The sequence below is a fragment of the Penicillium cosmopolitanum genome, assembly GCF_028827165.1.
Source record: "Penicillium cosmopolitanum strain IBT 29677 chromosome Unknown utg000009l:1.0-9042332.0:1.0-9050551.0, whole genome shotgun sequence".
NCBI classification, from domain to species: Eukaryota; Fungi; Ascomycota; class Eurotiomycetes; order Eurotiales; family Aspergillaceae; genus Penicillium; species Penicillium cosmopolitanum.
Window position 1 is genome coordinate 2,321,310 of NW_026622679.1, and position 27,961 is coordinate 2,349,270.

The window sequence follows — 27,961 nt, forward strand, 5'->3', positions numbered from 1 at the left end:
ACTACTCGAGGGATTTCGAGCTGGTTGCGACCAGAGAAAGAGAGACTGAAAGACTGAACCATTGGAAAAATCCAGTTGAAGTATGTTCTACCCCGAATCTACCACCTCGATTTGCGACTATCCTGTTTGTTGTTGGTGGGGCAAAAGTCCTGGGCAAAAAGCCCTCAGCAAAAGCTCCCATGATTACCCCTCCATACAGATTTGGTGACATGGCCGCCCATGGAAGTGAATAAAGCTGACCAGGCAAAATGGATGATGAATAGTGGCAGTCTTTTAGACATCTCGAGTACATATTTGCCCTTTAGCACCGCCGTGTGCTACCAGTTATCTACTGGTTAACCGACTCTCGTCGGCGATTCTATTCGGAACAACGGCGACACCCTTTTCGACCTTCTAATCCCCCCGATTAGCGAATCGAACATCATGTCTCCGCCTGAGGCCCAGGACGACATTTCCGTCGGCGATGTGTTCACTCCGCAGGCCGACAGCGCGCAGCCGACCATCGAAATTTCAGCCAATCACCGTGGCGCGGATGTTCACATGGGCGATCGGCTTTCGCCGCGCAAACATATGGCTGCTTACGGTGAGGGAGAGAATGCCATACAGCCTCCCGCATTCCCAACCCTCTTAACTGGGAGACAGCGCCGGAAGAAGAAGAAGAAGGTGCAGACCGGCGCGGCCGACCCAGCCCTATCGACTGTCCACGGCTTCACCCCGCTTGCCTCTGGTGATGAGGATTCGGACTTTTCTACCACAAGCTCTCGCGCTGCAGACTCACGGCCAACTACTTCCCTCGGTGGAGCGAGTCCACGTGTGCAGCCCACTGCCGGCCATGGGGTGAGCGCATTAAAGCTCCAGCTGGACTCGCTGAGTCTTTCTGGAAAGCCGACGGCTAGTACCTCGGGACTTTGCTCCGCGACTCCCAGCAATGCGAGTGTCTACTCTGACAGTGATCAAACTGAGGTCTTGACCAGCTATGAGGTGCCTCTTGACCAGGATTTCGTCAGTGCAGACGCCGACAAGGAAGAGGTCACCACAGGCTCGAGCCCTTGTGCAGTTGCTGTTAATGGCGCCGATATTCGCAGCCAGATCTGCCGAAAGATGACCGCGGAGGATTTTGAGCCCTTGCTCTGCCTCGGTAAGGGCTCTTTCGGAACCGTGTTGCTGGTTCGCCATGTCGTCACCGGCAAGCTCTATGCACAGAAGCAGTTTCGCAAGGCATCAATCACCGTCCATAAGAAGTTGGTAGAACAGACCAAGACAGAACGCATGGTACTAGAAAGTATCAATCGTCACCCGTTCGTGGTGAAGTTATTTTATGCTTTCCAAGACCATGAGAAGCTGTACCTCATCTTGGAATACGCCCAAGGTGGTGAGCTATTTACCCACCTTGCGATGGAGCGCATGTTCCAGGAAGATACGGCTGCTTTTTACATGGCGGAGATGGTTCTCGCTCTTGAACACCTCCACCAGAATGTCGGCGTGCTTTACCGCGACCTGAAGCCTGAGAACTGTCTCCTCGATCACGAAGGCCACTTATTGCTCACCGACTTTGGCCTTAGCAAGATCGCCCTCAGTGATGACGACCGCTGCAACTCTTCCCTCGGCACGATCGAATACATGGCGCCAGAAGTTGTCCAGGGCAAGCCCTACGGTAAAGCCTGTGACTGGTGGTCCCTCGGTGCCCTCGGGTTCGACCTCCTCACTGGCTCCCCGCCCTTCCGCGCAGGCAATCATGCCAAGCTTCAGGAGAAGATCATCAAGCAGAAACTCGTTATTCCTTACTTCATTGGACCCGACGCTAAAGACCTACTCCTCCGTCTTCTGCGCAAGGACCCCAACAAGCGACTGGGATATCACATGCCCAAGGATATGCAGACTATCAAGAAACACCGTTTCTTCCGCAAGATTGACTGGGCTGCTCTCGAGCGCCGCGAGCTCACCCCGCCAATCCAACCTATCGTTACGGATCCGGCCCTGGCAGAAAACTTTTCCGAGGACTTCACTCAGATTCCTCTGAGCCCTTCGCTCGCTGGTGGTTTTGATGATCTCTACGATGCGGCTGGCCGGAACCGTTTATCTGGAGTTGCAGGGCAGACTCCTGGCGATGGTGACCCCTTCGGTGGATTTAGCTTCGTGGCACCAAGCTCACTGCTGGACCATGGGTTGGGCGTGATGACGGCGGGTGTGTAATGTGTTAACAGATACATATGCACTTTATTCATCTCCAATTGCCATGATCCTCTTTTCACATTCCATTGGCTCGGCGTTTAGGACTTGCATTCCTTTTGGATAAACTTGGTTGCCAGCATTATTGTCTAAGTTATTTGAAACAAATCAGCGAGTCTTGCTCTCAGTAGAATCATTAGCTCTAGCAAACGCAAACGCATTTCGTTCTATCAAAATAAACTCCATTAGCCCTATACGAGAGCAGCAGTACTGGTGTTCTTCAAGTTATCATTGAGATCTCGTAACATAAGGTAATAGTGGTAGAGTTGCAATAGCAACTATTGATTTACAATAATTCCATCCAGTAGTTCCTCCCCCAATCCCGAAACACAGACTCCACCCATGCCAAATAAAACGATGCGGAGAATCAACCTTAATAGAATCTAAACCTCGCCTTCCTCGCTGCCGCCACCTTCATCCCGAGTCAGCGGAGGTACTTGGGAGTCATTAGGTTCAGGCGCAGCACGCTTATGTTCTTCGATTTCGCCTTCCTCCGCGCTGGTATCCCCTTTGGGATTCGGTACAGATGTCTCCGTTTCAGCGGCTGGGGTTGGGCTCGCGAGTTCGGGCTTCTGTGTAGATTGCATTTCCAGGGCTCGCATTGGAATGCGTGGGCGGGAGGATGGTGCTTGTGTCTGTGAACCGTCGGTGGGGGTTGTTTCCGGCATTGGGGATACAGTGCGCTGGCGCTTTGGGGAGCGCCCTCCGTTCAAAGATGCCGGGGCTGGAGTTGGTTGCTTCTGGTCTTGGGAGTGAGACTCAGGTTCGCGGGAGCGCTTGCGGCCATTTGGTGTACTGGATTCACCGGCCGGTGTAGTGAGAGAGTTGGTAGGGGTGAGTTCAAAGGAGGAGGAGGTTGGGTTGCTGTTGAATAGGCGGGTTGGGTCGGTGGGGTCGGTGTCGGAGAAGGTGAAATCTGGGTAGCCCTTGCTCAGAGTTTGTTGAACGCGCTCGTAGATTTTCACAATGAGTTTGCAGGATTTGATGAGGTCTTCGATGCGCACATCGATCTGTTCCCACCATGGTCGGCCTTGGGAGTCGTCTGGGAATGCGACTTGAGTGTGTCGAGCGGCCGCGTAGAGGGCAGCCGCGGCAATGACGCGCGGTGGGAATTGGAGGCATAGGACTGTATATGTGGAGTCATTGAGGAAGGCATAGGCTGCGTGACGGAGGGGTCGGTTCTCTTGGACCCCGAGGAAGAGCGAGTATTCCCACAGTACCTTGTAGGGGGACTCCATTTGCAGGTCGAAGCAGAGAAATTCAAGCATCACACTCTCATTTTGCAGAATGAGGTCCCGCCATTTCCAATAGTCCTTCGACTGCTCATCAACCACCATATCGGGCTTTTTCATCGCAACGCGACAGCATGCAACTACAAAGTCCTTCATCCGTCGCATCGTCTCGTCCACCTTGAATGCAACGAAGAGTGCCACTGCCGCGATCACTTTTGGGTGCATGAGATCCCCTGCCTGGTCTGGGTATTGTCCCCGTAAGGAATATCGCATGAGAAACCGATGCATGAGGACCGAGGCTGTCATGGAGGTTTGTGGAGGCATCCTAAGCATCATGCTAACCTGCCAGATGAACTCAACTGCGCGGTGTCGAATGTAATCCTCCTTCTCTCGTTCGATCTTATCGAGGCGCGTCGGAGTGCGCTCGAGCTCCTCATCTGTGAACATCCATTTCTCTTGTGCGGCCGCAACAACCGGGTTGGGCAGGCCGGGGATGCGTTGTGAAGTCGCGGACCGGTCCATTTAGAGAGAGGTATGAGGTGACAGCAATCTGGTAGCGATATCAGGAGGATGGGAGGAGGGCGACGGGCTAGTTGACAAGTGAAGCGCGCCCGCGCGCACCTTGGGGCGTCTGGTGTCGTGATATCCTATCCCAGGCTTGAAAGTAGGTTCGTCCAATCGCGCATAGCGGGACCTTTCATCGCACTACCGTGTGGATTTTTGGATGTGATTGCAAAATTGTAAATAGGCCCAGTCGTGATGAGTTCCAAGGTTGGAGAAGGCCTTACAAACCGATGGAGAATTTGGAGTCAAGGCGGCGTTGTTGCAGCGATGAATGAAGCTCGGCGCGGAATAACTCGGCCGAGACTCCGAAGTATATAAACGTCAGCATTAACTTGAACAACAAGAAATACGGAAATAACAAAGGAAAGCTCATCTAGATCTGAGGTGAGGTGATCTTGAAAATTTGAATCTTAATACACTTCCTAGCTAATGCCTGTACTAGTATATAATTCGCCTACAAGAAACTAGAATTTCCCTTCAACGACATTGAGTTTGGAGAGTAACTATTGAAAACAAATAATCGAAGACGCAAAATCATTCAATACATTCAAAGTTCTAAGGTCCGAGATGGATGACAAAATAACCCCAGCTGGGAGCTCTAAATCTCTACCTAACTCGCTTAAATTTGAATCCAAAAAATCCCATCATGTTGACCTGTTCCTGCCTCTCCTGGCCCCAACCACCACACACACACACACACACACACACACACACACACACACACACACACACAGCGAGAGAGAACAAGTGTTGAACGGAGAAGGACACACTGTAGGCACCGTAGGGATTTAGGCGTAGTAGCCAGGTCCTAATTCGTATGGGCAATGCTAGTAATTTTGGGACGCTGTTCTTACGGGCGGCCCCTATCACCTATTTCTGTGGGCCATAAAGGCACCAAATGCTATTAGCATAGCTACTGGACCAACTGTGGCCATTAATTGCAGCACATTGCCACTGCCTTCTTCTTCAGTTATCATTTTCCCAATCCCGGGAGCCTCGGGCGCGAGGGGTACACCAGGCCACGTCGCTGTTGGTAGCTTCAGAGGAGCCATGAGCCCAGTGCCCTGGGCGCCGTAAATTTGCGGAATAGATTGTTCGCCGGTAATTCGATTGAGCGACCCCAGAGGCATAGCTCTCTTCGGATGCGGATTGGCCACAACTGGTAAGAACTGGCTCAACCCCTCCTTGATATCCGTGAAATACACACGACTGCTGGCGTCTGGAGCAGTCCGGTGTATAGCTTGAACCTGGACCAAAGACCAGCAATTCTGCCATCTTCTGGATCTGGCTGGTAACCATCTCTGGCAAAACATAGTATGAGGTCCCACTCCTGGCCCAGGTTTGTCATGACACCACCGTTGTTATCAGCAAATATGGCTGCCTGTATCATCCTCGCATATTCGATCGCAGAGCTTCCATCGCCTAGTAGTGACTCGAAAACTCCTACACAAACTGGCAGTTTGCTTGGGGCAGCCCCTGTAGCAGCAGCCTCCATATTTTGTAGGAGCACGAGATCACCATACAAGATCGACATCTGGTCGGCGCCAGAATCATCCAGCATTTCGAACTCATGATAAGCCCACTCCGGTGCCCTTGGATACGAAGAGCAACCTTTATCTGCAGATCCAATTCAGTCACTGCCCCGGCATTAGGCATTTTCTTTGGTGAAAACTCACATATAAAGTGTTGCTGTCCATAATACCGCCCTTTGGTCTTGGCGCTCCAGTCTGTACTAATGCTTTGCTCATATGAGGACCAGGGCCATTAAGCTGATAATCTATCATTAATACGGCGTATCTATCCAAAATTTGGTCTCTTGGAATAGCTTACATACGCGTTCTACCCAAAATCCAGTTGCTCCAGCGCCAATTTCCCCGGCAATTCTCAAAAGCTCCTCCGGGGTATAAGGTCTCGGCTGGGTCAAACGGAGTCCATTATACCAATATGTCCCAAGGCCCGGAACCCATTCGAGCTCCCCTGCTTGATAAGCCGCAGATATAGCCCTGACATTTGGCAACAGCTTGCACTCATCATCTCGATCCACAAGCCATTTTTCTATTTTTTCAAGGCTATGCAAGCGTCGTACCACATCCCAGTTATGTCCAGGCCATTTCGCCTTCAAAACACTGCGATAGATAGAAGAATAATTAATCTCCTTCTTTAAAGAATATATCAGGATGGAGGAAGAAAAGCCTATTCTTCATTGGCCTTTTGCGCCTTCAAGGTAATAAGCTTGTGCTCGAATATTACTGGCATGATGCCGTCTGCAATTCTTTCGTGGCATCGAGCAATTTGGGCTTCCGTATCCCTACATAGAATTATCAGCAAGAAGTTCCCCTATTTTTATTGTCTACCTTTGGTCGTGACAAACCTAGGTTCGAGGTCGGGCTCTTGATCATACCAGCCTTTGGGTAAATGCTCTCTATGATTGATTGGCTTCGATGGCCTCGACCATCTGTCTCTTGGGGGCCTCTCTACCTCAGACACTTCGAGCACTCCGACATAAGAATTATCATAACCCCACACTGGAAGATTAGGAGGATATCTAGGAAAATGGGAAGAAATGATTCTTGGTTTCTTGGGTCGATCTCTCTCGCCTGGCTCCGCTAGACTTGATACCGGTCGTTTCTTGCTTTTGTAAATGCAGTCCGTGCCTTCCTGTGAAGAGGGATCTACGCGGCTCCCTTGTGACCTTGACGATTCTCCTTGTCGAGTTGTCCGACGTTGACCAGCACTTGAATCTACAGGGGTGCTACCTCCCCCCCTTTTTTTTATGGGAAGTGAACCGACCACTCATTTCGAAAGTTGAACTTGAACTCGAAGGAGAAGAAAACACTGCGTATAAAAGAAAGAGATAGTGGTTTTATTCATATTTACTAGTCTTCTATTAGCGGAGGACAAACAGAGAGCAGTGTAAGACTCGAGTAGCCACATCGTGACAAAGAGTCGGGATTTTGATGCAAAGCGCCTTGGTCAGGAAGGTTCTGGACATAAAAGGATCAAGCAAAGGAGTGAAGACGAGATTGGTAATATCAAAGATATTCAAGTAGAAACGACTTGGAGGGCATTGACCGATTGAAGTATTTTAAGGTTTTCAAAATCTAAGCTGTGTATTATTGAGACTAATACCTACTAGTAGTTCATTCATTCTTTTTCGCAAACCAGGGTAGCCACTCTTTCTGTTTGCTTGAAAAGTATTCTGCTTTTGAACTTCAATTCCATGTGTATGGAGAAGGACACTGGAACTTTCATTGACGGAAGTTGTTTTCCTTGTGGACCCTTCTCAGAAATGCTGTAGTATTGACTGAAGGTTGAGTGAAAACTCCGGCTAAACACGTTTATGCTCCAAAACACATGGATTTGACCGGCATAATAGACAAAAAAGTCGGTTTGCTAATTGTGTTGATACACAAGGGCAGTCTTGAAACTTCGACTATCCAAACCATTGCTCAATGAAAGCCAGCAATAAATATTTTGATTGTACTAGAAATTTCAACTTTTTCTCTCCCATTTGTAGAGCTAGAAGGAAGCAACGGGTGCAATTAATTTAACTAGAAATCTGCTAAACACTTTGCAGGTGTTGGTGGCACAGGAATAGTCTCAATCCTCCTCCACAACCTCCCCTAAAACGGACCATGGCTCTACTGGATCTCTATAGGGATATTCGTCCTAAACGTCCTTCTCTTCACACTGGAGACTATAATCAGTTTTCTCCGATACACGTTCTACCCCGAGATCTTCACAGTGATGATCCGGCACCTGGAGCTGCAAAACCCAACAACAAGTTTATCCTATAGGACCTAAGGGTATCTCTCCAGGGCTCCGGACAAAAGAAAATATCGGTCCCAGGAAAGAAAGACTACATTTACAATAGTCTGCTCAGCTATTATCATCACCACATCCTCTCTTAAATTGATCGCACATAAAAATATTGCTACTTTTCCTCATCCGAGCAAACTAAGACGTTTACTGTTTTTGCATGTTTCAATAGTACAATATAATTAGAAAATTGCAATAATTATATAGTTCTTTTTCGTGTGAAGAAGGGTATTTCCTAAAGATGGCATCGGCGAGACTCGGTTGGGCTAAGTAATTAAGTGTCCACGTACAGGCCAAAATAGCCGCGGCCGTTTTATTACTCATTACTAGTCCTCTTAGGGAATTCAACCCACTAACAGTTTATGTCAACAGGCGAAGCTTCTCTGGAACTTTCTGCTGTTGACATCTTCAAATTCACTTGCGCAACGCCCAGATGGCACCTATCACTCTTTTTCTCTTCGAAGAAATGGCAAGCTCCAGCTTCCGCCTCGAAAGCAAAACGTATACTGAAATGGAAGAAAAAGGTTTTACAATCGAAACAGTTCTTCAAACTCTCAGGCTTACGAAAGAATCCAACAAATGTAACTTCTTTCTACTCGGCGGGTTGAACAGGAAAGCAGTCACATTCGTCGATAACCCGCATATGCTCGCCTGCTACGATCGTTACAATGATCAGTCGGTGATTACAATTATTGTTCGTTATAAAAGCGACCCATCACCTTATGACGCCCAAGCGCCTAGCGCAATGGAGTCGCTTCATGAAAGACGAGCCCAAAGTAAAATAGATGAGCTACAAAACCCGGTTCTGAATCCAGAGCCCTTCCTCGAGCTACTTGAGGTCCATGGCACATTTCTTGTATACAGGAATTTGCAAAACGAAAAGATCGATCGGAAAGCGTACCTCAAAATATTATTTGATGCACATCCGTATCTTGAGGATAAAGCTCGACTCTTTATCAAAAACCTGGGGGAAAGCTGCAACGACTCAAGGGCCAATCTGAGGTCGACCAAGTTCCCATATTTTCTTGGAGGGCATTACTTCTCTAGTGAGGAAGTCGCCGATATCCTAGGGATACCGCTTTTCCTGGTACTTTGAAGGAGCGGTTAGAGGCGATTCCCGAAGAGGAATTTATGGTATACCCTCGTCTTCTCTCCATATTCCTGCGAGTTTTCAACTGGAATTGGATTTGTATTGAGCTAAAGGGCGGGAAATTCAAGAAAGCACTTGCAAATATCCAGAAAAAGTTGTCTAAAGTGAGTTGGAAGAAGGCATGGAGACAAGTACAATTGTGAAATATGCTTAATAGCCTATTTTCTTACTAGGACATGGGCTTTAGATCGATTCAGAATCAGATACATTCTCTTCATTCTGAGCTTCTTTCCTATGTTTTCCTCCTATTATCTAGTTACACGACAGATAAATGAGGCGAATATCAATTTTCAGCCACGGGTTGGACGCTTTTACTTTCAATAAAAGACGAACCAAGATGTTCAAGTTGTGCAGGCCTTTTAGAGTCTCGTGAGATTGAAAGGATTTACAAGCATGATCATCAAATCAAACCTACTATTCGTCTCCTATTCTCCGACCTAGAGCTATAACTGGCCAACATCTGAAAAATCCCCGCAATTAGGTGTCTCATAGCCCCCAACGGCGGCTAATAGCTTCTCCTGAGTGGCGGCCATACTTCTTAGCTTCGCCCCACGCGTCGCTGGAACGGGCCGCAATGATAATCCCCACCTCAACTAGACTTTGCGTGGGAAAGCCAGAGAAGTCAGTGTGGACTTTCGGAGAGATGTATGATCTTGTTGGAAACAATTCTCACATGATCTTGCATATTCCCAGGAAATATCAAAAAATATCGCGAGATAACCGATTCCCTGGAGAAACTAGTAAGAGGTACAAAGTACGATCCTTCGTAGGGGTACAAGGCAGCCTAGAAGCCTAGAAGCGGCTGATGCATGAACAGCCCCAGCACTAGTTTTGCGCAGCCATAAATACCGGCCACTCCTGGATCGAAGGAATTCTGCGGCCCTCAATCGGTGGTTTCGATTTCTTCAACCTTCACTATGAGCTCAAGAACAAAGCGAAAATTGATGAGCCCAGATGAGGAGAGAGAGCTTATTGCGAAGCATAAGATCAACTTTCTTGGTCCTCTCCCTGTCTCTCACTGGCCTGCCCAATATGCGTCCTTATTTAAGCTTTTTCGAGAAATTGAAGGCGTCAAGTACGATGGGTACCTCGGGGTAGCAAAGAGGCATGCAGGTACACCTCGGGGTAGACAAATGAGAGAAACAATCTATAACACTGGACTTCTCCAATGTACTGCTGACGATTGTCGCAGATCGGGAGCCCAGGAACAAGATTGGAGAGCAAATACGGAGAATCATCTTTTTTGTCGCTTTAAAGAGGATGTTACATGGTAAGGTTCCCGACATCGCTTAGTACTGATTGAAGTTTTGATTCTGACAAATGAACAGTCACAGATGTAATAGAAACCAATGGATATCTGAGTTTCAAGCTATTCCACCGTGTCCACGAGCAGCAGACAAGGTCAGTGAGATACGAATGAATAAGACTTTATGCATATGTAGTGAAGATGACATACTCGCAAAAGTAAGTACGCCAAAAATGCTGAGTTGCTAGAATGCGCATCAATGGCTTATCATTTTCCTGTCATAGCTTCATGTTGTCAACCAAGCCTTTGCCGGGAAAAGCGGAGCCAAGTTCTATGACCCCAATATACCTGACGCAGGTACTCGAAGGCCGGATTATCTACTAGGCCTTCGCCGATCGCCTTCGCTAAGTCTGGCACAGGAAACTTACCCAGATATAGTGTGGTCACCTATCAAGACTACAAGTGACTTACTCCTGCCTTTCCTTATCCTCGAGGCCAAATCAGAAGTATCCGGATTTAACTTCGAGGCCGTGGAACGACAAACTGCTTTTCCAATTAGATTAGCGGTCAAGTGTCAGAGGTCCTTCAAAGAAGAATTTCATAATCCAAGCTATTTGCCTTTGGTATGGTTCATTGCATACATAGGAGATGTGTGGAAAGTATACGCTTGTATACCCAATGGGGACACCACAGTAGGTCACTGGTGCACCTGGGCAGAGAATAGAATCGATCAACTAATTTGAATTAAGGAAATTATTGAACTATGGAATGGCACCATCCGGCGTGACGACAATGCCCTGCAGCTTTGTTTAATTATCGACATGATATATGACTGGGCTTCAGACATCTATCGAGAAGACGTCATTAATTGTCTTTCTAGCTATGAATCTGATTTCGACTGCACCAGAAGCGAGACGGAAAGTATCGTCTGGTGTGACGCACAGTCTCAAGTTTCTCATTCCAGAAAAGAACAAAGTTATCTTGAGGTATATGATTCCGATGAGGATCGGAATCGACTACCTCTGTCGTTTCGGTCATCATCACCTCGTCCCCAGGATCGTTCCCGAGAACACCAGAGCCCGAGGATCTTGATTTACGAGAAACCCTGCCTTGTGATTCTTCGCCAGAGATATTTTCTCCAGTATGCATAAGTCCGCCTAATGTTAGTTCATGGGAGGCCAATTCCATTATTCAAGATGCAAACAAAGTGATTTTCACCTTTCGATCTCTATCTCTGCCCGAAACGTCCGAAGAGCTCGCCATGATCCTATCAATTTCAAGCCCAGCAAGCTTGAGGCAGAATGCAGCAAATCTGCTGCAGCTGTTCAATTTAGATCGCCCAATCCAAATCACTGCGAGCTTTATCTCAGCCTTGAGGAATATGTGGACTGGGTCTAGCGATACGGAGGAACACCCTTTGCTCCAGAGCAACGAAACCGTTTACGCCCACACATCATTCCGGTCATATCTCCGGCCCAGCGACTATAGCATAGTTCGAGAAATTACCTCCATCACCGGGTCTTCCGATGCTCTAAGCTCTCTTTGGACGATTGCCAAACTAGGCCAACCCAGCTTTCTAGGAAACCAGAAGTTACTCCTTCTAGGGTTAGACAGAGTCGCGGTTTTGAAAGAAATGACAGGGTCAGATTCTTTGAGAGCAGCAGCACGGAATTCCTGTCTTACACTGACTATCATGAAAGACCAGTCGGGCTCACCGGTCTTTGACTGGATGAAAGAAGACTCGCACGGCGAATATACATCAAATCTGTGGATCAACCTTGGCCACCATTCTTCTGGAATTATCATGTCGCCGATTTTCGGATACTCGTGCGCAACGGAAAGGATCTGCAGCTCCGATGAATACATTGGATCAAACTTAGATGAGTTGCTGCGCTGGGCAGATGGGGAGTGTTTCTTTGATCGGGGTGCAGTTATTTTCAAGACGCCATTGACATCGCGAGACAAATGGCCATGGTACTGTCTGACCGTCTTTGATGACACTGATCAAAAAGACCGGCCAAATATGGGCCGAAAGCTGTTACGCCTGCTAGATGAAAGAGTTCTAGTTGAGGGTCATTTGATACGCAATGTAACACCGGAGGACCAAGGTTTCATTAGAAATTGGGCCAATGCTCTTTTGGAAAGAGATTTGGTAGGATCGTTTGGAGATTCTTACCTCAACTACTAGTAGCTGGTCCTTTTAGTCTCGAATTTGCGTGCACTGTGTAATTACTCGGGCCTAAAGTGAAATTCTACTATTGTAATCTACCATAATCATTCTTAGTCCGTATATACTACTAGTGCTAACTATCTCCATTTTCGCACCTTTTTTAGGGCACCGAGTAATTTGAAAGTCCGAGATGTTACTGAATGAATACTGTTGCTTCTTAATAAAAGGAAATTGATTTCCATTGCTGATAGTATGGTATCTCTAAAAATTATACAACCTAACGCCATGCTGATGCCATGCAAATTAATCAAACGATACAGTAATACTTTACTCTTCTTCGCTAACCTCACTCTCGTCGTCACTTGGCACATTGTACCGCGCAGAGGTTGATGTCTGCGTATATTGTCGAGGCGCGACTTGTTCTTCACGGGCAGTTTCTTCAAAGGCTGCTTCCATCTCTGCCGCCAGGGGATCAAAGTCATCGTCATCCATATCATTGCTACCTCCAGCACCCCCCGAAGTATGCTCAACGGGTGGGGGGTTGGTGTTTCGAGCAGGAGAAGGAAGACGAAAACTATCCATTTCATCCTCTTCCTCTTCTTCATCTTCATCTCGATCATCGGTCGGAGTGTTGTTAGATGAGAAAAAGGCAGGGTTCACCTTGAAGGCCCGAGATGGAGGTGGCGAACCCATATCGATGATTAGATCCCCATCGACAATTATGTTAGAATTTGGAGATTGAACAGTCTGTTGTGATGCGGAGCCAGTGCCGGCATCGGGAGAGAATAGACCGGGTGTCTTCATGATCATGTGGGTCCACGCGGGGGGTGGGCGCGGCCGGCGGCTCTGGAGTTGACCGGGGCGGGTTTGAGTTGGTTGAAGCGGTTGGAGCGGCCAGCTTCGTAGGTCGCTTGGGTGCTCGAAGAGGATTTGCCTGCTTCTTCGGACGAGACATCGGCTTCGGGGCTGGAGCCGGGGCCGATTTTGAAGATGGAGCGGGCTTGGAGGCCTGGAAGACCGGCGTGGTCGCCTTACTGGTGTAGACAGGTTCCGGGGTGGTGGCAGTAGATATCGAGGCCGGCTGGTTCTCCGCGCCGCCCTTTCGAAGGAAATGGCGGAAGTCATAGGGGTTATTGTCATCGGCCTGACCTTCATCTTCACTTGTATTGCCAGCGTTGCGATCGTCCGAAGAGGTGTGATCGTCTTCGTGGTAGACCGGAAGAAGCTCCAGGTTCTCGTGGCGGACCTCCTTCTCGGTCTTTCCAGGTCGTGATCGAAGGTTGAAGTTCAGTTTCGTCGAAACTGACTCTAGGACGAAAACCTTGCGGTCGGGGTCGAACACCAAGACCAGGTTGCGTTCGTCGGTCGGGTCCTCGCTGCCCTGGTAGGCATACGTCAAGTTGTGATCGGCGCCCGGGGCCTTATCGGTGACGGAAAGGTCGTAGAGATCGCGCGACAGGGAGGAAGGTGTGATAGTCGAACGCTGAGTTGGGGTTGCGGACTTGGTTTTATAGTTATAGTTGACATTGATCAATCGGCTAGACGCTGTGTCGTTGGCTAGTCTTTCCCCCAGAACAATGGGGTACTCGGCCTGTTTGGTCGGGTCAATCATGGTCGAGATAGTTGGGGCGGCCATGACTCCGCGCTGCTAAATATAGTCAAGGGGAGGTGGAACTGGGCGACATTCAGAAGGGAAAAGTAGGAGGGATCAAGGGAATTTGTAGGAGGAGGAGGAGGAGGAGAAGGAGAAGGGGGAGAAGAGGAGACGAAAGGGAAGTGTGACACAAAAGGATGGGGAAAGGCGAAAGGCGGAGACCCGAGAGTCTTGGCGCCTACCAGAAGTTCTATACTTAGATTATTACTTAGATTATTACTTAGATTATTGCATGGACTTATTACATTGGCATGGTACTCGATACATAGATACTACTAGTAGTATACTAGATAGTATAGACCTCACTCGATTATTACTACCGGTCTATCTACAAAGCTTCAACTTGGTATCTAGGTATCCTGATATCCTGATATCCTAATATCAATGCACAGCGACTCGGCTGGTCAATTGCTCCAGTCGACCGGCGAGCGCGCGGTGCTTGCGCATTACATCCTCCCATTCGTAGCTGAGCTCCTCCTCATCACCCAGTTCCGTCAGAATCATCCCAAAGTCGCCCCCAAGGCGACCAAGGCTAGCCGCACAGTACAGAAGCTGCGTAAGCAGACTCTCTCGTGAGCCTCGATCCCGTACGTTGGGGAGATATGCCCGCATGGTGTCGGTGAGTAATTGCACAAGGTACATCGGGAATGTCGCGAGGGCGGGCGGCAGTTTTTGCAAGGGATCACTGGTTCGCGCTGGTTGGGATGCCAATTTTTCGGCCTTGTTGATGCCTCTCAGCCCGGACACGGCCGTTTCAGTCTCGGATTGTTCGGAGTCGAATATGTTCTTGTATAGCGAGACAATCGCAAAGCTTTGTTCACGGAAGATCTCAATATATCGTTTCAAGTAGCGGTCGGTTTGTTGACCATTCGACCAGGTCTCGGGTTTTTCCTTTGCGTGAGTCCTTCGCTGTGTTTCTTGATCGGCTAACTCCCGAAGTGGTTCTAATGCCTCCAAGGTCGACACCAAGTGTGCCAGTCGGCAGATCAAGAAAACAGCACCCAGTGCCCCTTCCCCTCCCCCCTCCCCCCGATGTTGTATCATTATGCAGTGCCTCCAAATCTGGTGCCACTCGTCGCAGCCACCCGACGGTTCGCATTCCAGCTGCCAGCCGCAAGTTTTGAGTTCGGAGTCCCGCAATCAGATTGGTTGTCATTTCTTTCATCGCATCCTCCGCCTGGGATACGACATCTTGAATCAGGGGAGAATCGGGGTATAAAGTTTGAAGTCGCTTGATATGTGCATGCAAATCGAGGGCGGAGGAATAGGTGGTGGATGCCGCACCGGCACCGGAGTTGGCAGAGGCGGCAGACACGGCGGTAGAGAGGAGGGATGGTAATTCGAGAATATCAGACAGTCTATCAACGTTGCGGGCCAGCTGCATGGCCTTCTTTCGTCGTTCTAGAGCGGCATTGTCTGTAATCTTGCTGTATTTGGTGGAAAATCCCACGGTCTCCTCGTCGAGTTTGGGCAGGGCATCACGTAGCTGTTGCGCCTCACTCGTCAACTGGGGAATGTTTGTACGGAGTGTCGACAGGTTATCGGCTGATGTGATAAATGCCCGGTGAGATCGGTTGGAGAGGGCCTGGAGAGAGAGGAGGGTTGAATGCGAGGATTGTGCGAGTGATTGTGGTTCAGTGGATTGGAGAGAGTCGAGGGAGAGAGTAGACAGGCGAGTCAAATACTGCTCGGTGGTGGCATCGTGAGTTGGAGTTGAGGTTGGAGTCTGGGTCTGCAGGTGTGGAGCCAGCAGCTCAAGTAATGAGTCGGCCATATGTGTACGAGTATATCTCTCTCTCCCTCTTTGTGACTCGGGAGTCAGGGAGTGACGTTGCGTAAAGGCCGCGCTGTGGATGGACACTTCGGTGGTGGTCCGTGCGGCGCGGCGCGCCGTTCGACTTTCTCTCCTGCTGGAATCTTTCTTGTTTGCTCGAAACAGGAGAATCGGGCTGTTCCAGTTCTTGTTGCTTCTCTTTTTCATATATCTACCTCTCCTTACTTTCTTGATTTCTAGTTCTTGCACTCACTCGAATTCTCCCTCCACCAAGTGTCTACCCCTCCCCCGCATCGTGCTTGTTCCCACTTATAGCACCCGCAACCATGGGGAAACCACGAGTAAGTGGTTTTATTGCTCTCGAATAAACTTGATTTGACATGGGACTGATGCATTGCTATAACTAGATGATCATACTCGTTCGCCATGCGCAGTCGGAAGGAAATAAAAACAGAGATATCCATCAAACAACCCCAGATCACCGGGTCAAACTCACCCCCGAAGGACATCGTCAGGCACAGGAAGCAGGCCGCCGCTTGCGTGATCTCCTGAATCCCGATGATACTCTTCACTTCTTTACCTCTCCCTACCGCCGCACAAGAGAAACTACAGAGGGAATGCTCGAGTCCTTGACCTCGGACTCGCCCTCCCCGTCTCCGTTTCCCCGACACACAATCAAGGTCTACGAGGAGCCCCGGCTGCGAGAGCAGGATTTTGGGAACTTCCAGCCATGCTCTACAGAAATGGAACGCATGTGGATGGAGCGTGCAGACTATGGCCATTTCTTCTATCGTATTCCCAACGGCGAGTCCGCGGCAGATGCATATGACCGAGTGAGCGGGTTCAACGAATCGCTGTGGCGACTATTTGGCGACGAAGACACCGCCAGTGTTTGCGTCCTGGTCACCCACGGTCTCATGACGCGGGTCTTCTTGATGAAATGGTACCATTGGAGTGTTGAGTATTTTGAAGACCTGCGCAACATCAACCATTGCGAGTTCGTGATCATGACCCACAACCAGGACAACGGCAAATACACCCTGGAGAATAAATTGCGAACCTGGTCCGACCTGAAAAAGGAAAGGGATCAAGAGAGGGACCGCGAACGCAAAAGCAAGGGCACTGACCCAGCTGCTGCTACTTCTCCTATGGACAATGTCCCGATTCGAAGAAAATGGGGTGGCTGTCCGGATGGATGTACTCATGGCATGGCCTCGGGTGCGAAGCAATCCTTAAGGACGCAGCTGATAGAGTCTATCAAGCATGAACACAACCACAATGAGACTTCCCAGGCGGAGGGCAACAACAAAACTGACCAGCCATCTTCAGGGTCTCTCAAATCTCCTGCGAAGCACAACAAGAGCTTTGATAACAGCTTCAGTTTCCCGAAGAGCAACGGAATGCACCAGAATAATGACAATAATAACGATAGTTCTCATCGACCGACTAAAGAGAACGAATACTCGGCTGCAGAAAGCCAGAACACCGATAACATTAACACTCTTCGTGATACCAGCTCCGCAACCAAGGTCAATGGTTCTCGCCCTACCAGACCAAATCTCCATAGCCTGCAGCGTGACAGCGAAGACCATCTTCTTCATCCACCCGCTACATCCTCATCAACAGCCTGTCTGAAACTAGCACTTCTCCACCTTGGCGGCCGAGACGGAGGCGGCTCCATGAGCGGCGCCAACAGCCTCGCGCCATCAGACGACGAATGCTCCGACACCGAACACCACGTTCCCCGAGGAGCGATTCATAGACCACTACATTCCCATTCGACTTCCCAATCTCGCCCGCCACGGTCAGCCATGAATCCATCACAGGACCTTTCAGAAGACGGGGATGACGAACTCAGCACCCACCCCACTGAGGATTCAAGGAAGTCGCGTCCGCATGTACACCACCATCACCATCACCACCGACATACCTCGTCCACGCCCTCTCTACCACAGCATCGCATGGCGAATATTCTTGGCGACGGCGATGACATGTCCACGCACTCACGATCGGAACCATCGCCGGGTCACGACTCCCAGCAAATTGAGTGCGAAAAGCATGAAGAGCACCAAATGGAACAGCTCTCGCTAGAGGAACGACAAAAAGAAGATCAGAGTTTACGCGGAAGCGTATACTAGATGGTTATGTTTTTTTCTCTTTTTATTATTGACCTGTGCTTGGACCTGGGCTTTCTTTTAGACCTGCATCTTCTTTTCCATGCATCAATCAAATTGGGTCAGGTGGGTTAAATTGGTTAAGGCTTCGGATTCGATGGCATGTGCATGCATGCATGGTTTGTTTTTGGTTTGTGTTTGATTTATTTTGGGTTTCTTGGATATGAACCCTGTCCACGGGTTAGGATTATGACGATATGATTAAAATGAGTGATTTAATTTATTGAGATAGTACAAAAATGAGTCTTGTTTTCATGTTTCATCATCAAACTTTTTTCCCGAGTCACATAGTACCTGTACTAATAGTAATCGGAGACCTATGGCTGATCAGGTATTGCTTTGCCTAGGATGCCGACCAATCGATGTAATCAACTAACTTGACTACATTTAACTACGAAACGCTAGGGCAGAAGGACAAAGATCATAGTTTGCCTTGTTTATTTGTTTATTTTTTTTTTGTTTTTTTGTATCTTAAAATGAATCATCTTCAAAACCTCAAGCTCAAAACACAAAGACCCAGACAACTCGACACTAGCGGCCACCGGGATCAGACCATAAAAATGAGTAGCGAGACGAGTTGGTATAGAACTGGACAAAGGGAATTGACAGAAAGAACAAAGAAGACAAAGCACCAATAGACTACACACAAACCAGGTTGTCAGGAACCTGGCTCGATCCCGAATGGGGTGGGGCAGATTGTGCAGGGAAAGGAAGAAGAATGGAGGGACGCAGATACCGATAAATCAGGAACCACCAAGCCCATTCCTTTTAGATCCAAGCACCCACCGCCAAACGGGAGATCTGAAGAAGGGAAAGGGCGGGTCGGTATAGACTCCAGCTCGGAGAGTGGAGAGATTCATCGACCGGGTCGTTAAACGAAGAAATATCAAAAAAGACAAGAATTCAGTTTGGTGAAGCGAATCGAGTCAAATGGAATGTAATCGCGGATCGCGGATCGGAGAAAACAAAATAAGGGCGATTGCAGAAGATGAGAGAAGCGAAGTATTAACGCCGGGTAGAGACTGTAGCGTGAGGGAATTGAAAATTGTGAAATAATGTACCGATTTGAAGGGAGGACGAAAGTGGAAAAGAAGAAATAGAAGCATTCTATGGGTAGTCACCGCCAGACGAAATGCCAGGAGGTTGAAAATGGAGGAAAGAAATGAACCGAAGATATGGACCGAACAAGGTCATGGGTAATAAACAAGGTCAGATTTTAAGGGTATTCGTGATCGTCGTGACTGCGGCCCCGGCCACCGACCTCACTGGGGGCGAGGCCGGCAGGACAAAAATGATCCGACGAAGCTCAAGTGGTGACACGAACGTCCGACATACCGAGGTACAGTATGGACGGCGCGATGAACGAGAGTTGAGGTCATGGATTGGCCGGAGCGTGCTAATGTCGCCGCAGGAGCGTTTTTTCCTCTTTTTTTTGCATTTTTTTGAGTTTTTCGCTGAGCCGACACGAACCAGCAGATCGCAGAACAAAAGTACTTTTCGGTGGTTGACGTGCAATGCCGATCGCTCAAGTTGTGAGTTGAGTCTTAGGCCAGCTAACCAGAAAATGAAGAGGGCGTAGAAAACGTCGAAGGAACAAAGGACAAAAAAAGGAGAGAAAAAAGGACAACGGTATCATCGAAAAAAGAACCCATGCAATATCACCCAAACGTCGAAAATGAAAAATTCTAAAGCCGCGGAAGGAACTGGTGAGAAAGAAGTGATCAAGAAGTAAGAAAAGTAAATGGTGAAAAAAGGACGACGAGACCAGGGACGCCAGGGCTGTCGTCGGTTTCAATCGTAATCATAAAAAGGAATCAGCTGCAAAGACATCAGAGAGTAACAAATGTGGCCTGGCCTGCAACAATTATGCAGCAATAGGCTGTAGCGCAGGGAAGGCGCTGTTGCACATGTAATGCTCAAGATGCTTAGCACAGTACATGCAGGCACACGACGATCCATGGCCGGTCCAGACACTCTGGGCGAAGGGCAGACCATACGCCGGAGTATGATGGTAGGACGGGGGTTGCGATCGGGGTGCGGACTGAAGAATGTACTGAGGCGGCGGGGGCATCCAAGCCCGTGAATAGGGCGGAGGTGGGTTCGAGTAGGCCGAAGGACCAACCGAGTAGTAGTCGGGCGTATTCGGTCCACTGTGCGGAGCCGAGGGCGGCGAGTACTCGGAGGCTGCCGGGTTGAGCCAGGAACTTTCAACGTGGGTGCCGCGTTGGTATTGAGGCGGGATAGGGCCTTCGGGCGACATGAGGGGCTTGGAGGTGGCCTGTTGGCGAACAACGTTGGTGTCCAGAGGCGACAGGGTCTGGCGAGACTCGTGGGCACGAACGTTAGCCTTGGCGCTCCATGTATCCCAGTGACGACGCCACGAGGCGAAGCCATCCTGTTGTTCATAAATACGATCGTGGATCTTCCAGTCAAAGGCGAAGAGCCACTCGAGCTCCAGCTTGTTCAATTCAGCCACGGGAATGTTGCTAACTTCGGCCCACGACTTGTTCTGGAAAGTGTTATCGTCGAGGAACTTGCTTCCAAGAAGCAGGGCCACGGTCAGCATGCGGTAAATTTGGCCACTGCTTGACTGGAAGGCGCGCTGCGAAGAGAGCATTCGCATGCGGCTGGACAGGTAGAAGAGGCCGAGGAGAATAGTCGAGCTTGGCAGGCGTGTCGAAGACAAGATTTGATAGACGTATTTCCGAAACTGCGGGGGGACTGAGGATCCTGGGGAGATGCTTCGCGCGAAGTCAATATCTGAAAGGGTGATTCTGGTGTTGTACAAATCATACATTCCCTGGGTCATTTCCGCCACGAAGTCGGACATGCGATCCATCTCGTAATCCAGATGGGCGGCGACGCCTCCGGTAGCTTTCTCCTCCTTGCGGGGCTGTTCCTGGTGCTGCTGTTTCATCGGGGCAATATCCTGGCGACGGTACTGTTGCGGGATCGCACTATCCATGGGGGGAAGCTGGACGTTGGAGCGAATCGGAGGTAGAGCGTTTGCCACCGAACCATACATCTGCTGCTGGCCCATAGCGTGCATATCCCGAGGGTGCATCGGATGTGCCGATGAAGGGTGTAGATTCATCGCGTTTGGCTTTCCGTAGCACATGGATTGCGAGAACTGTTCGATAAATTCGGAGCCGCTCTGATGGTAGCGAGGCGGGAACGCAGGGTAGCCAATGGGGTAGAACTGGGGTTCGTCCAGGCGACCGCCGCTGTTGACGTGAGGAGGGGTGGGCAGGCCGTGGCCTGTGGAGTAGAAAGACGGCATATTGAGAGGGGGTTAGGGGGGGAGAGACCAGTCAAGACGGGGTGAGGTAGACGCGTTTGCCTGTTATCCGATTCTCCGGGGTCAGCGCCACGACAAGGGCAGGCCTAAAGGAGATAGGGGAGAGACGAACAGTCTACAACTCCGCGACGTCCTGAGTCCGGGAGGGTGGAGAGAGGGGCGCAGGTGAAAGAGCGCGTCGCTCCGATATGGTCGTAGTGAACGTCTCTAGTTGAATGACATTGAGAGATCTTCAACCAAATGGACCGAAGACAAACGAGTGAAGGAGCGTTGGTGGATAGAGATAACCGAACACCAAAAGATCTGTGAAGATGAGTTCGGAAGTTGTCGAGTAGGCGGTAAATTCCAATCACAAAACCACGAGATGAGTTGGTGGTTTCGTAGGCGGATCCCTAACACCGAAGATATTTTTACCAGGACACACACAGAGACGTTCTGGGGGGGAACCCAAAACGAATAGGGAGAAAGAAGAACACAAAAATGATTCCCTCGCGTAGAGGCAAACCTCAGGAAGAGGTCAGCAACGACACTTAGTGAAAAGCTCGTTGGAAAAGGGGAAAGGGGAGAGGATTGGAGAGATAGAAAAAGGGGAGGTGAGAGAAGGAAGTTGAAGTGGCCAGGGCGATTGTGTGAAGAGGTGGAAGTGTGTGTATGGGTATGGTAATCTGGTAACCGTGTGACAGGCCTCGACCCGAGAAGAGTGTGGACTGTGTGGACTAGTAGCACTTTCCGCCACAACCACTGCTGGTGGCCCGTTTGGGCAGGGAAGTTGTAGGGGAAGTTGTCACCCCAATACACCCAAAATTACCAGTACTCAACCCGAAACCGCCCCGGTGTGTACAGTGTACAGTCACCATACAATAAATACAGCAGGAGCTACGGAGTACAGAAGCAGCAGCAGCAACAACAGCAGAGCAGAACAGGCCTACTGGTCTAAGAATAATTTGGCTGGCCTTGACTATACTATATAGGGATGAATGGATTCACCCTCTGGTATTCTATCCGATTTTTAGGGACCAAGCCATGTCCAATGCAACCACCGAGAAAAAGAAACCCAAAAGGAAAAAAAGGAAAAAAAAAGAAAATCTAAAAAAAGGCCCACAGACTCGTGCGGGCCATACATGACTAATCAATGTCCCCCAATGACGGGTGGAGACTCTTCACGGGTCTGAGCGTGGCTCCTCCAGAAGGAAGAGAACATACAGCCGTTGCGCCGTGACCGTGACCGTGATGGTGATGGTGACCAGCTGCATCCAAGTACGATTTCACACGACAGCAGTGCCTCCCCAGAGGCAAATCCAATCACACGCTTCCGCGTCCGTCATCCGCCATCATTATCCACTATCCGACAGCACCCATTGCCATTGCCATTGCCATTTCCCCCGCCATCACCCCGTACAACCAAGTAAGGGCTATGACTTTTGTTACCGGGACTCTGAGTCACCGGGGCCGGTCAAACCAGTGATCCCTGCGGTGTGCAATAGCGTCATTCCGCATGGTGGCAGTGGTGCCCTGTGGGCTGGGAACAGAGACACCCAGGCACTCGAGAAGGGAGAGAGGCAACACCCCGACACCAAGGCGATGGGCGTTGCTCATTGGACCGGATCCCCTTTGAGCCATTATTCTATTTTGTCTTGAGAGGGGGGGGCGAACAGCTGTACATTACAGAGTACGGAATACGGAGTACGGATATGTACTGTACTCCGTACTGACGCTGGAGGGATTCGGAGTCCTCGACCCGCTGGCGGCACTGCAATATCCTGCCTGCATGGTTGCTGTGTGTCGCCGTCCCTCCTGACTCCAATGCATCCCTCGCCTCCCATCTATGTATGTACATACATATATACTCCGTATATTCCCCCCATCTAGCTATCAACTTACATAGAAACTATCTAAACTCCCCGATGTATCCATGGTTACGCCTAGGGCAACACAATAAACTCACCAGGACCCAGCCTAGTCCCCTCACTAGTGACTAGTTGACTAGTTCGACTCCTCCCGGTGGACCGTTCTCACCGGCTCCGGCTACGCTCGGCCCAATACTGTAGGTACAGTTGGGCACTTCTCACCTCCTGAACCCCGCCATAGGGAATTTCCGGGCGCGGCCCCTCTTTGGTGGGGAGGGAGGGGGTTGGCGGAACAGACTGTAGAAAAAGGAAAGGAAAGGAAAGGAACTTGCAGTGGGTCTGGATCTAGATTGGATGAGAAATATAGAAATATCGCATCTGAAATCCGGAATTAACGGAGTACTACTATGAGGGACGGAGTACCTGCCGAAAACCTTGAAATCCAGCCGACTCTGCATGCTTATTGAAAAGGGACCTGAAAATCAAATATGGATTGGCAGAGACAGATACCTAGTAGTAGGTACTATTCAGCTGCCAGGCTTGGGCAATAAATGACGCATAATATAGTAGTATGAGCGCCAAAGGACTACACCTAGGCAGTGTCTGCATAAGATAGAAGGAAACGAGAATATTGTGAAATGATTTGGTATTTCTATATGCTAGCTTTTTGATTTTTAAGGCATCCGTGACCAATCACGAGGTGCAAGAGGATTCCAAAGGTGTTGAAAAACAAAAGATGTGAAACAGTCCAGGAGCTCGGCTGCCTGAACAGAACAGAGGGATATCACTAAGATTCAAGAAGAACCCAGAAGCGCAAACAAATGACATAGACTCGTATACTCGATAAGTCGTCAGGGGAGAGGGACAAGAGGGGACTATTCCCCTTTTTTGTTTCCCCTCGCCTCCCGGTCGAGCCCACAGTCAGCTCCCAGCAGGCAGCAGGAAGATGTGGGTGTAGGTGCGAGTGCGAGTCCAAGTGCAACGAAAATAAAACTCCGGGACCAATGTCCCAAGGCGGTAAATAGTAAAAAAATAAATGAGTCGTGAGTTCGTGACGGGGGAGAAAAGCATCGGGTTAAGCCTGCGCTGCTTTTCTTCCTTTTTTTACTCGTCCTTTAGGCTTCCGACCAGGCTGCTCAGTACATCCATAATGACCTTTTCGTCCTTCGGTTCTCCACCAGGGAATGAACTTTCCGTGGCATTGCCGAGGACCCGAGCGCGAGCACTGCGGAGGACTTCCCGGATGTAGTTCTTGTCTTCGTAGTCCTCCATAAGCACGGCCTCAAAATCGTCAAGGGCCTTGTTGGCGCGCTCATTGAACGACGACGGCTCCGGTGGTCCGGTTGGTCCCGGGTTGGACTGTGCAGGGTGCGGCTGCTGCTGATGACCCTGAGGTCCGGGCGGTGGTGGACGCGGCTGCTGCGCCTGATGATGCGGAGGTGGCACATGGTGAGGCTGCTGCGGATGTGGCTGGGACTGAACAGGTTGCTGATGCTGGTGTTGGTAAGATGGCCCAGCCGGAGGAGGGAACGATTGGTGTTGGGTATTGATATGTGGAGGTTGAGATGATGGGGGTTTGGGGGTTGAGTAGGGGGGATTGATGATGTTGCGGCGGCGGCGGTCCTTGGCCAGGTTGCGGCGTCTGTGACGGCTGGTTTTGCGCTGCCTGCGGAGAGGGATTGGTGGCGTAGGGTGAGGTGTAGGTAGAGGGGATTGTTCGAGCGAAGGCTGCCGGAAGGCTGCTTCGAATGGTGCTTGGTATCGGGAAAGATGCAGGAGCTGGTACCGGGGCTGGAGCTGGAGCTGGAGCAGGTGCTGGTGCAGGTGCTGGTGCTTGTGCCGGTACTGGAGCCGGAGCCGATACAGGAACGGGAGCAGAGGCTGCCTCCGGCGCAGAAGCTGGGGCTGGAGCCGGCGCAGCGGTGGGGGTCGGTGCTGGAGCCGGTACAGGCGCAGGTACAGGCGCAGGCGCCGAAGCAGCAGGAGGAACAGGAGGAACAGGAGGAACAGGAGTCGAGACGGGAGGACCTGCAGTCGAGGGGGGAGGGTAGGGACTTGAATGTTGAGGGGTTGTTGACGGCGCAGAGAAGTTCGACGGCATCGTAGAGAATTGGAAAGGCTGGTGCTGGTGCTGGTGCTGATGCTGACGCTGGTTTGGCATCGGTGCCGGATGACCAGAAGGTGGTGCGTAGGAGTGAGGCATGGGAGGCATATACTGCTGGGGTGGAGGGACAGGAGGAGCCTGGGGAGGCGGAGGTGAAGGACGCCTCTTCTTCTCCTTCTCAACAGATGCGCCAGGTCGAAGTTGCCATGACCATCCCTTGCCATCTCTTTCTGCGTGCATGAATAGGTGTCCATTGCCATTGAGATTGTGCCGCACACTGGATGTCCAACCTTCGGTCTCGCACTTGAAGCGGAAGTATGGATATTTGAGCTTCAATGCACGGTATATCTGTTTCAGGGTCATGGGAGTGCCGGCCTCCGTCAGAGCGTCGAAGATTAGAACCGCGTAGTTGTAAGGAGGCTTGGCCAGATCCTCCGGCGAGTAAGCAGACTCCGGAGGGTAGTTGGGAGATGGTGACCGTGATGGCTTGCGCTTCTTGACTGGTGGGGGTTTGACATATTCCTCGGGCCGTTGTTCTGTAGAGAATTGGCCACCTTCTGTGGACGGAAGAGGGAAATCCATAGGTGTGCCATCGCCCTTCTTTCTCTTCGTGTATTTGCGCTTCTCAGAAGGTTTGACAGAGGAAGTTGGAGATTCGGCTCCAACCGATTCCTTGGTCGTTATCGTCTTGCCTGCCTTGGAAGCAGAAGTAGGGGGGAGGAGGAAGAGGAGGTCGGCTGGCTGCCGGTGGAGTGACACCACCATTAGCTTCGCGTTTCGCAGCAATCTTCTGCTCCCGAGCCAACTCGGCCCTTTCACGTTTCGACATGATACCATCCTTTGGAGGTCGGCCGGGGCCACGACGACGGGCCGGCTGGTCGCCTTTATCACCACCCGATTCGATTGAAGGAACAGGCTTCGTGGGATCGTCATCCTTGGATTTGAGGGAGAGATTGGACTTGGAAAGATCTTTGCTATCAGGACTGTCGCTCAGACCCTTGTCCATGTCGTCGATCTCATGTTCAGCATCAATCTCGTGAGCAGCATCGATGTCTGCATCTGCATCTGCATCTGCGCCCTCGTCTTCTGGGTGCTGCTGTGGCTCCTCCATTCGATCCGCTCCAGTCTCGCCAATGGGAACATCAGGTAACAAGAAGCGTATCCGTACACCACCAATTTGGATGTAGTCACCACTATGTAACGGACGAAGCTGACCGGGAGAAAGCCAATCGGCCCCAATAAAAGCACCATTCCGGCCCATAACTTCCATCTCAAAGAGGTTGCGATCAAAATTGTAAGAGATGCGAACATGGCGACGGGAGATGCCCCGGTGCCCGGCAGCGGTACCATCAATCGTTGAAGGAGGGTGAATAGGAATTGTAGGGCATGAGTCGGGAGATGGGAGCAAGGCTAAAGCATCAACAGGCTTTGCATCCCCATTGTTCTCTGATTGCAAAGATTGCATAGCGAGTGCATTATAATCCGTCACAGTTGTTGTTTGTAATTGGGCAGGGTTGGCACTCAAGGGCATCGCAGAATCATCAAATGAAGATTTCGATGAGCGCCTGCTGATGTTCAGGTTGGCTGGAAGATGTGGGGGGACATCTGGATCGAATCCCATGATACCACCGCGGTCGCTGACCACGCTTCCCATCATGGCAGCGCTTTCCTCCCGTTTCATCCTGTTCGGCGTATGAGAGGCATTGCCGCCACTCGAACTCTTTGCTCGAGAACTCCGCACGGCCTGCCGGAACTGAATTTCTCGCTGATGGGCGGCGCGGGCGGCCCGAACATCTCGTCCCAGAATGAACGAATAAGTATTGACATAAAAATGGCCATCATCAAACTCTAACTTGGCGAACGCTTGGATCTTCGGTTCCGACCCAGCCACCGAAGTTGATCCATCTTGATATCCGAGGGCTGATAGATCAGCTCCTTGCGAGAGATAGGCGGCCGTGAGCAGCTCGTTCTGCTGGAGAGCCTCGAAAGCATTTTTGGGAACTGCGGCGAAATCGAAGGGAGGAAGAAGGGATGGTTCCAGGTTTGATTTGGGATTCAACGGGTCAGACAGGGGTTCCATAGCACTCGCATCCGACGGCCGATGCGCGGCCATCCCTCCATCTTGCTGTGTCGCATCAATTTCCGCCAGAATGTCAGTAGCCGGTTTCCCGTGTCCGTTGGGAGTACTTTGGATGATCCTTGATACCGAGGTTGAATCTTGCGGGAGCTGGAAATCTAGCGCAATGCTGCTGTGGGCAGATTGATCAACTGCGGGAAAGCCATTTGAGTCGTCCATCTTGACATCCTGGTCGTCTAATTGTTGTCCGGAATGCTGGTTTCCCGTCGCATCGGCCGAGTTCGGCGCAGAAGGATTCCCCAGTAGTTGGGCGAGGAGGGCGCCGGCGGCGGATTGAGTGTTGAGGTCCTTCTGGTGCTCGGAAACATTCACGTCGGAGTCATGGGTATCGGTGGGTTCAGTCTTGATTCCCATAGAGGTGGCGGGCAAGGCCTTGGAGGTTGGGGCAGAATTATGCATGTCGCGAGTTGCGGAGGCACTCCTTGAGGCGGTAGGAGATGTAGGGTCGTTCTGTGAGTAGCCATAGTCGTGCATGGGCGTATCTGGACCTGAATCAGGCGGTCGATGGCCCACTGCTGGCGCCGTCATGGTCTGCGACGACATGGCTCTGGGAGGAGACAAGG

The 27,961-nt window shown here is 50.4% G+C and overlaps 10 protein-coding genes across 10 annotated transcripts; 4 read left to right on the forward strand and 6 right to left on the reverse strand.

Annotated features, from left to right (window-relative positions):
• Positions 1 to 423: 423 nt before the first annotated feature.
• Positions 424 to 2,193, forward strand: N7509_008966 (AGC family serine/threonine-protein kinase; the record flags this gene model as incomplete). Its single annotated transcript, XM_056633603.1, has 1 exon — positions 424 to 2,193. One exon carries the CDS (start codon positions 424 to 426, stop codon positions 2,191 to 2,193), a length of 1,770 nt encoding a protein of 589 aa, XP_056484223.1.
• Positions 2,194 to 2,612: 419 nt separating this feature from the next.
• Positions 2,613 to 3,983, reverse strand: N7509_008967 (uncharacterized protein; the record flags this gene model as incomplete). The annotated part of the gene is made up of 1 exon (XM_056633604.1): positions 2,613 to 3,983. The coding sequence occupies one exon, from the start codon at positions 3,981 to 3,983 to the stop codon at positions 2,613 to 2,615; it is 1,371 nt and encodes a 456-aa protein (XP_056484224.1).
• Positions 3,984 to 5,199: 1,216 nt separating this feature from the next.
• N7509_008968 (uncharacterized protein) lies at positions 5,200 to 5,586 on the reverse strand (the record flags this gene model as incomplete). The annotated part of the gene is made up of 1 exon (XM_056633605.1): positions 5,200 to 5,586. One exon carries the CDS (start codon positions 5,584 to 5,586, stop codon positions 5,200 to 5,202), a length of 387 nt encoding a protein of 128 aa, XP_056484225.1.
• Positions 5,587 to 8,277: 2,691 nt separating this feature from the next.
• On the forward strand, positions 8,278 to 8,940 carry N7509_008969 (uncharacterized protein; the record flags this gene model as incomplete). The annotated part of the gene is made up of 1 exon (XM_056633606.1): positions 8,278 to 8,940. One exon carries the CDS (start codon positions 8,278 to 8,280, stop codon positions 8,938 to 8,940), a length of 663 nt encoding a protein of 220 aa, XP_056484226.1.
• A 971-nt stretch (positions 8,941 to 9,911) lies between these two features.
• On the forward strand, positions 9,912 to 12,428 carry N7509_008970 (uncharacterized protein; the record flags this gene model as incomplete). Its single annotated transcript, XM_056633607.1, has 5 exons — positions 9,912 to 10,264; positions 10,323 to 10,458; positions 10,525 to 10,932; positions 10,990 to 11,161; positions 11,383 to 12,428. 5 exons carry the CDS (start codon positions 9,912 to 9,914, stop codon positions 12,426 to 12,428), a joined length of 2,115 nt encoding a protein of 704 aa, XP_056484227.1.
• Positions 12,429 to 12,737: 309 nt separating this feature from the next.
• Positions 12,738 to 14,046, reverse strand: N7509_008971 (ELL-associated factor; the record flags this gene model as incomplete). The annotated part of the gene is made up of 2 exons (XM_056633608.1): positions 12,738 to 13,157; positions 13,231 to 14,046. 2 exons carry the CDS (start codon positions 14,044 to 14,046, stop codon positions 12,738 to 12,740), a joined length of 1,236 nt encoding a protein of 411 aa, XP_056484228.1.
• A 399-nt stretch (positions 14,047 to 14,445) lies between these two features.
• On the reverse strand, positions 14,446 to 15,838 carry N7509_008972 (Dor1-like family protein; the record flags this gene model as incomplete). The annotated part of the gene is made up of 2 exons (XM_056633609.1): positions 14,446 to 15,087; positions 15,155 to 15,838. The coding sequence occupies 2 exons, from the start codon at positions 15,836 to 15,838 to the stop codon at positions 14,446 to 14,448; spliced, it is 1,326 nt and encodes a 441-aa protein (XP_056484229.1).
• A 326-nt stretch (positions 15,839 to 16,164) lies between these two features.
• N7509_008973 (acid phosphatase DET1) lies at positions 16,165 to 17,976 on the forward strand (the record flags this gene model as incomplete). The annotated part of the gene is made up of 2 exons (XM_056633610.1): positions 16,165 to 16,179; positions 16,246 to 17,976. 2 exons carry the CDS (start codon positions 16,165 to 16,167, stop codon positions 17,974 to 17,976), a joined length of 1,746 nt encoding a protein of 581 aa, XP_056484230.1.
• A 1,900-nt stretch (positions 17,977 to 19,876) lies between these two features.
• On the reverse strand, positions 19,877 to 21,292 carry N7509_008974 (uncharacterized protein; the record flags this gene model as incomplete). Its single annotated transcript, XM_056633611.1, has 1 exon — positions 19,877 to 21,292. The coding sequence occupies one exon, from the start codon at positions 21,290 to 21,292 to the stop codon at positions 19,877 to 19,879; it is 1,416 nt and encodes a 471-aa protein (XP_056484231.1).
• Positions 21,293 to 24,261: 2,969 nt separating this feature from the next.
• On the reverse strand, positions 24,262 to 27,941 carry N7509_008975 (forkhead domain protein; the record flags this gene model as incomplete). Its single annotated transcript, XM_056633612.1, has 3 exons — positions 24,262 to 24,911; positions 25,306 to 25,953; positions 26,024 to 27,941. 3 exons carry the CDS (start codon positions 27,939 to 27,941, stop codon positions 24,262 to 24,264), a joined length of 3,216 nt encoding a protein of 1,071 aa, XP_056484232.1.
• Between the last annotated feature and the right edge of the window lie 20 nt (positions 27,942 to 27,961).